The sequence below is a fragment of the Manacus candei genome, unplaced genomic scaffold (assembly GCF_025592945.1).
Source record: "Manacus candei isolate 608988 ecotype Guabito, Panama unplaced genomic scaffold, ASM2559294v1 h1tg000352l, whole genome shotgun sequence".
Classification (NCBI taxonomy): domain Eukaryota; kingdom Metazoa; phylum Chordata; class Aves; order Passeriformes; family Pipridae; genus Manacus; species Manacus candei.
The window spans coordinates 1-7783 of NW_026138400.1; the positions used below are offsets into that span (position 1 = coordinate 1).

The 7783-nt window shown below is 56.8% G+C and overlaps 1 protein-coding gene and 1 long non-coding RNA gene across 4 annotated transcripts; one reads left to right on the top strand and one right to left on the bottom strand.

Annotated features, from left to right (window-relative positions):
• Window positions 1-197: 197 nt before the first annotated feature.
• LOC127465276 (ceramide synthase-like) lies at window positions 198-6168 on the top strand (the record flags this gene model as incomplete). Its single annotated transcript, XM_051775750.1, has 3 exons — window positions 198-239; window positions 874-969; window positions 5867-6168. Coding segments are annotated over 3 exons (432 nt in total), but the record flags the coding sequence as incomplete, so codon positions are not given.
• A 157-nt stretch (window positions 6169-6325) lies between these two features.
• Window positions 6326-7503, bottom strand: LOC127465270 (uncharacterized). Of its 3 annotated transcripts, XR_007901991.1 has the most exons (4): window positions 7443-7503; window positions 7022-7104; window positions 6928-6979; window positions 6326-6383 (listed from the first exon to the last, which is right to left on the bottom strand). It is a non-coding gene; the product is annotated as an uncharacterized LOC127465270 (long non-coding RNA). The 3 variants fall into 3 exon arrangements; XR_007901990.1 differs by lacking the exon at window positions 7443-7503 and having other exon boundaries at window positions 7022-7112; XR_007901989.1 differs by lacking the exon at window positions 6928-6979 and having other exon boundaries at window positions 6335-6435; window positions 6980-7104.
• Between the last annotated feature and the right edge of the window lie 280 nt (window positions 7504-7783).

Genomic DNA, 7783 nt, shown 5'->3' on the forward strand with positions numbered 1-7783 from the left:
CGCACCTGGGGGCACCTGGGCACACCTGGGGGGCACCTGGGGGCACCTGGGGGCACCTGGGCACACCTGGGGGCACCTGGGCACACCTGGGCACACCTGGGGGCACCTGGGGGGATTGGGATACACCTGGGGGCACCTGGGGGGATTGGGATACACCTGGGGGCACCTGGGCACACCTGGGGGGGTTGGGGGGGTGACACCACCTGGCCATGGTGCTCGTCTGCTTCCCCGTCGCCACCGTGAGCGCACCTGGGGGCACCTGGGGGCACCTGGGGGCACCTGGGGGGGGTGGGATACACCTGGGCACACCTGGGGGCACCTGGGGGCACCTGGGGGGGGTGGGATACACCTGGGCACACCTGGGGGCACCTGGGGGCACCTGGGCACACCTGGGGGCACCTGGGGGGGATTTGGGGGTGACACCACCTGACCATGGTGCTCGTCTGCTTCCCCGTCGCCACCGTGAGCACACCTGGGGGGCACACCTGGGGGCACCTGGGGGCACCTGGGCACACCTGGGCACACCTGGGGGTTACCTGGGAGTTATCTAGGCACACCTGGGTACACCTGGGGGGTACCTGGGCATACCTGGGACACACCTGGGCACACCAGGGGCACACCTGGGCACACCTGGGGGGTACCTGGGCACACCTGGGGGTTACCTGGGCACACCTGGGGGGTACCTGGGCACACCTGGGGGTTACCTGGGCACACCTGGGACACACCTGGGCACACCTGGGGGTTACCTGGGCACACCTGGGACACACCTGGGCACACCTGGGGGTTACCTGGGCACACCTGGGCACACCTGGGGGTCACCTGGGCACACCTGGGCACACCTGGGCACACCTGACCCCCCCCGTGCCCCCCCAGCTGTGGCGCCAGGGGAAGGGCGATTTCTTCCTGGGGTGTCTCCTGATGGCCGAGCTCAGCACCCCCTTCGTCTGCCTCGGCAAGGTCCTCATCCTGGTGAGCACCAAACACCCCAAAAACACCCAAAATAACCCAAAATAACCCAGAAACACCCTGAAATACCCCAAAAACACCCTGAAATACCCCAAAACCACCCTGAAATACCCCAAAACAACCCCAAATACCCCAAAAACACCCTGAAATACCCCAAAATACCCTGAAATACCCAAAAATAGCCCAAAATATCCCCAAAATATCCCAAAATACCCCAAAACGTCACCTGGGGGGACCCAAACACCTGGGCGAGGTCCTCATCCTGGGGAGCACCAAAACACCCCAAAAATACCCCAAAACCACCCTGAAATACCCCAAAACACCCCGAAATACCCCAAAATACCCCCAAAACAACCCAAAACACCCCAAAATACCCCAAAACCACCCTGAAATATCCAAAAAATACCCCAAAACAACCCTAAATACCCTGAAATACCCCAAAATATCCCCAAATACCCCAAAACATCACCTGGGGGGGCCCCAACACCCGGGCAAGGTCCTCATCCTGGTGAGCACCAAACACCCCAAAAACACCCCAAAAACACCCCAAAACCACCCTGAAATACCCCAAAATACCCCAAAAATACCCTGAAATACCCCAAAATAGCCCAAAATATCCCCAAAATATCTCAAAATACCCCAAAACTTCACCTGGGGGGGCCCCAACACCTGGGCGAGGTTCTCATCCTGGGGAGCACCAAAACAACCCAAAACACCCCAAAATAACCCAAAACCACCCTGAAATATCCAAAAAATACCCCAAAACAACCCTAAATACCCTGAAATACCCCAAAATATCCCCAAATACCCCAAAACATCACCTGGGGGGACCCCAACACCTGGGCAAGGTCCTCATCCTGGGGAGACACTAAACACCCCAAAACAACCCAAAATACCCCCAAAACACCCTGAAATACCCCAAAATACCCCAAAATACCCCAAAACAACCCAAAATACCCCAAAACATCACCTGGGGGGGCCCCAACACCTGGGCGAGGTTCTCATCCTGGTGAGCACCAAAACACCCCAAAAACACCCAAAATACCCCAAAAACACCCTGAAATACCCAAAAATACCCCAAAATATCCCCAAAATACCCAAAACCAACCCAAAATACCCCAAAATATCCCCAAAATACCCCAAAACACCCCAAAACGTCACCTGGGGGGGCCCCAACACCCGGACAAGCTCCTCATCCTGGTGAGACACCAAACACCCCAAAAACAACCCAAAATACCCCCAAAACACCCTGAAATATCCAAAAAATACCCCAAAACAACCCTAAATACCCTGAAATACCCCAAAATATCCCCAAATACCCCAAAACATCACCTGGGGGGACCCCAACACCTGGGCAAGGTCCTCATCCTGGGGAGCACCAAAACAACCCAAAACACCCCAAAATACCCCAAAACCACCCTGAAATACCCCAAAAATACCCCCAAAACAACCCTAAATACCCTGAAATACCCCAAAATATCCCCAAAATAACCCAAAATGCCCCAAAATGTCACCTGGGGGAGCCCCAACACCTGGGCAAGGTCCTCATCCTGGGGAGCACCAAAACAACCCAAAAACAACCCAAAATACCCCCAAAATACCCTAAAACCAACCCAAAATACCCCAAACCAGCCCAAAATACCCTAAAACCAACCCAAATACCCCCAAAATACCCCCCCAACACCCTAAAACCAACCCAAACCAACCCTAAACGCCCTGAAATACCCCAAAACACCCCCAATCAACCCCAAAACACCCTAAACCCACCATAAAATACCCCCAAACCCACCCTGAACCCAACCCAAAAACCCCCAAAATACCCCCAAACCAACCCAGAACAACCCAAAACACAAACACCCCAAAACACCCTGAAAACCCCCCGAAATACCCCCCAAAAAACCCCAAAACACCCCCAAAAAAACCCCAAACCAGCCCAAAATACCCCAAAATCCCCCCAAAATGACCCTAAACGCCCCAAAACACCCCAAAATACCCCAAAACACCCTAAAACCAACCCCAAGACAGTCCAAAACACCCCAAAACACCCTAAAAGCCACCCAAATACCCCCAAAATACCCCCAACCCAACCCAAACCCACCCTAAAAACACCCCCAAAACACACCAAACCAACAGAAAATACCCCAAAAACACCCCCAAAAAAACACAAAACGCCCCCCAAAAAAGCCCCAAACGCCCCAAACCAAACCCAAACCCCCTGAAATAACCCAAAACACCAAAAAAGAGCCGCAAACCAGCCCCAAAATACCCCAAAACCACCTCAAATCACCCCAAGACACCTCAAAACAACCCAAAACCAACCCAAAATACCCCAAAACACCCTGAAATACCCCCAAACATCCCAAAACCAACCCAAAATACCTCAAAATAACCCAAAAAACCCAAAACACCCTAAAACCAACCCAAAATACCAACCCCAACCCCAACCAACCCAAAACACCCAAACCAGCCCCAAACAATCCCAAAACACCCTGAAACGCCCCAAACCAACCCAAAATACCTCAACCCCCCCCCAAATGCCCCCAAATACCCCAAACACCCCAAAATATCCCCAAACACCCCGAAACACCCCAAACCAACCCAAAACACCCCAAAATACCTCAAAACCACCCCAAAATACCCCGAAACGCCCCCAAACACCCCAAAATATCCCAAAACACCCTAAACCAACACCTAAACAACAACACCCCAAAACCACCCTGAAAACACCCCAAAAGACCCCAAAACACCCCAAAAGACCCCAAAACACCCCAAAACCACCTCAAAACACCCCAGAATGACCCCGAAAAAACCCAAAACACCCCAAAACCAACCCAAAACACCCCAAAACCACCCTGAAAACACCCCAAAAGACCCCAAAAGACCCCAAAACCACCTCAAAACACCCCAGAACAGCCCCAAAAAAACCCCAAACACCCCAAACCACCCTGAAAGACCCCAAAATACCTCAAAACGCTCTCAAATAGTACAAAATACCCCAAAATACCCCGAAACACAGGAAATCACCTCAGAACGCCCCCAAACCACCTCAGACCACCCCAAAACATCCCAAATGACCCCAAAACACCTCAAAATGCCCCAAAACACCCCAAAATGCCCCAAAACACCCCAAATCCCCCAAATCCCCAAAAACGCCCCCAAACACACCAAAATATCCCGAAAAACACCAAAATATCCCGAAACACACCAAATTCACCTAAAACACCCTAAACCACCCCAGAACACCCCAAAACGTCCTCAAAACAACCTGGAGTACCCCAAAATCACCCCAAACCGCCCCAAAATATCCCAAAACACCCCAAAACCAACCCGAAACACCCCAAAATATCCCAAAACACCCCAAAACCAACCCGAAACACCCCCTAAAACCCCCAAAACCTCCAAAAAATCCCCAAAAACCCCAAACCATCCCCAAACACCCCAAATACACCGAAATACCGCAAACACCCCAAAATCCCTCAAAAACACTCCGAAAACACCCCAACAGTCCCAAACACCCCCAAACACCCCCAAACACCCCAAACCAACCCCAAATCCCGCAAACCGCCCAAGACACCCCAAAATACATCAAAAACACCCCAAAATACCTCAAAACCACCCCCAAAAGAACCCCAAAAAACTGAAAAAGAACCCAGAACACCCCCAAAACACCCAAAAAATCACCCTCCAAATACCCCAAAACACCCCCAAACCCTCCCCAGACGTGTCCCACCACCAGCCCTCCCCCTCCTCCTCACCCCACAAGTCCCTTTGGGGTCTCCACTTCTCCAGCACCCCCCGGAGACCCCAAAACACCTCAAACCACCCCCAAAATGCCCCAAAACACCCGAAATCCCCCAAATCCCCAAAAACGCCCCCAAATACACCAAAATATCCCAAAACACACCAAAATAACCCAAAACACCCTAAGCCACCCCAGAACACCCCAAAACAACCTAAAGTACCCCAAAACCACCCTGAAACACCCCAAAACACCCCAAAATGACCCCAAAACCACCTTGAAATCCCCAAGAGAGGGTCCCCCCAAACCCTGGTTAGATGTGTCCCACCACCAGTCCTCCCCTTCCCTCTCACCCCACGAAGACATTTGGGGTCTCCACTTCTCCATCACCCCCCAGAGACCCCAAAACACCTCAAACCACCCCAAAACCCCCCCAAACCACCCCAAAACCAACCTCAAAGTCCCCAGTAGAGGGTCCCCCCAAACCCTGGTGAGACGTGTCCCACCACCAGCCCTCCCCTTCCCGCTCACCCCACGGGGACATTTGGGGTCTCCACTTCCCCAGCACCCCCTGGAGACCCCAAAACACCTCAAACCCACCCCAAAACCCCCCCAAACCACCCCAAAACCACCTTGAAATCCCCAAGAGAGGGTCCCCCCAAACCCCGGTTAGACGTGTCCCACCACCAGCCCTCCCCCTCCTCCTCCTCCCACGAGACCCTTTGGGGTCTCCACGGGTTTGTCACCCCCTGGAGACCCCAAAACACCTCAAACCACCCCAAAACACCCCAAACACCCCAATAGAGGGTCCCACATCGTCCCCCCAAACCCTGGTGAGATGTGGCCACCACGGGTTCCTCCACCCCCCGCTCACCCCACGGGGACATTTGGGGTCTCCACTTCCCCAGCACCCCCCGGAGACCCCAAAACACCTCAAACCCACCCCAAAACCCCCCCAAACCACCCCAAAACCAACCTCAAAGTCCCCAGTAGAGGGTCCCCCCAAACCCTGGTGAGATGTGTCCCACCACCAGCCCTCCCCTTCCCGCTCACCCCACGGGGACATTTGGGGTCTCCACTTCCCCAGCACCCCCTGGAGACCCCAAAACACCTCAAAACGCCCCCAAAACGCCCCCATAACCCCCATTTTCCCCCCCCCAGCTGCGGCTGCAGCACACGGCGCTGCACAAGCTGAACGGGGCGGCGCTGCTCGTGACCTTCCTGCTCTGCCGGGTCCTGCTCTTCCCTTACCTGTACTGGGCCTACGGGCGCCAGCGGGGCCTCCCCCTCCTGGGGGTCCCCGGGGCCCTGCCCCCCCTGCACAACGCGGCCGCCGCCGCCCTCCTGGCCCCGCAGCTCTACTGGTTCGGCCTCATCTGCAGGGGGGCCTGGAGGACCTTCAGAGGGGGGGGAGGGGCGGGCGGAGGCGGGGGAGGGGCGGCCAAGCCGCCCTGAGGGCGGGGGAGGGGGGTAAAAGGGGGAGGGGTGGGGGGGGAGGGGGAAAGTCCTTGGATGGGGAGGGGAGGGGTGGGGGGGGTGCGTTGGGGGGGTGTTGAGGGGGCAGTGGGGCGCCCTGGGGTGGTTGTGGGGTGGCCATGGGGTGTCTATAGGGCGCCCAGGGGGGTCCTGGGGTCTCTATGGGGTCTCTATGGGGCACCTTGGGGTGTCTATGGGGCACCTTGGGGGATCCAGAGGGATCTATGGGGCACCCTGGAGTGGCTGTGGGGTGTCTATGGGGCACCTTAGGGTGTCCTGAGGGATCTATGGGGCACCCTGGGGTGTCTATGGGGCACCCTGAGGGATCTATGGGGCACCATAGGGGGTCCTGGAGTCTCTATGGGGTGTCTATGGGGTGTCTATGGGGTGCCCAGGGGCGTCCTGGGGTCTCTATGGGGCACCCTGGGGTGTCTATGGGGTGTCTATGAGGTGCCATGGGGTGTCTATGGGGCACCTTGGGGTGTCTATGGGGTCTCTATGGGGTACCCTGGGGTCTCTATGGGGTGTCTATGGGGCACCCTGGGGTGTCTATGGGGCACCTTGGGGGTCCTGGAGTCTCTATGGGGCACCCTGGGGTGTCTATGGGGGATCCTGGGCTGTCTAGGGGTGTCCTGAGGGATCAGTGGGGCACCCTGGGGTGGCTGTGGGGTGACCACGGGGTGGCCTGGGGTGTCCATGGGGTGTCTATGGGGTGCCCTCAGGGTCCTGGGGTCTCTATGGGGCACCCTTGGGTGTCCTGAGGGATCTATGGGGCACCCTGGGGTGTCTATGGGACACCTTGGGGGGTCCTGGAGTGTCTATGGGGTGTCTATGGGGCACCTTGGGGGGTCCTGAGGGATCTATGGGGCACCCTGGGGTGTCTATGGGGCACCCTGGGCTGTCTATGGGGTGCTCTGGGGTGTCTCTGGGGTGTCTATGGGGCACCCTGAGGGATCTATGGGGTGTCTATAGGGTGTCTATGGGGTACTCAGGGCTGTCTGTGGGGTGTCCATGGGGCACTCTGGGGTGTCTGTGGGGTGCCCTGGCGGTCCTGGGGTCCTTATGGGGTCTCTGTGGGGCACCTTGGGGCATCTATGGGTCACTTTGGGGAGTCCTGGGGGCTCTATGGGGTCTCTGTGGGGCACCCTGAGGGATCTAGGGGGTGTCTGTGGGGTCTCTATGGGGCACCTTGGGGGGTCCTGAGGTCTCTATGGGGCACCCTGGGCTGTCTATGGGGCACCCTGAGGGATCTATGGGGCACCCTGGGGTCTCTATGGGGTCTCTGTGGGGCACCCTGGGGTGTCTATGGGGCGTCTGTGGGGTGTCTATGGGGCACCCTGTGGGTCCCAGGGGGGTCTCTGCTCTCTCTCCCCTCCCCCCCCCTCCCCTCCCCCAATAAAGGACTTTTTTTCGGGCCTCGAAGCCTCGTTCTTGGGGGGGGGGGGAGGGGGCACGACCCCAAAGTGACCCCAACGACCCCAAACCCCCCCAAATCCTCCCCAAAATCCCCTCAACCCCCCCCCAAAATCCCTCAAATTTCACCCCCAAATCCCCCCAAATCCCCTCAAACTCCCTCCAAACCCCCCAAATTTCCCCCCAAAA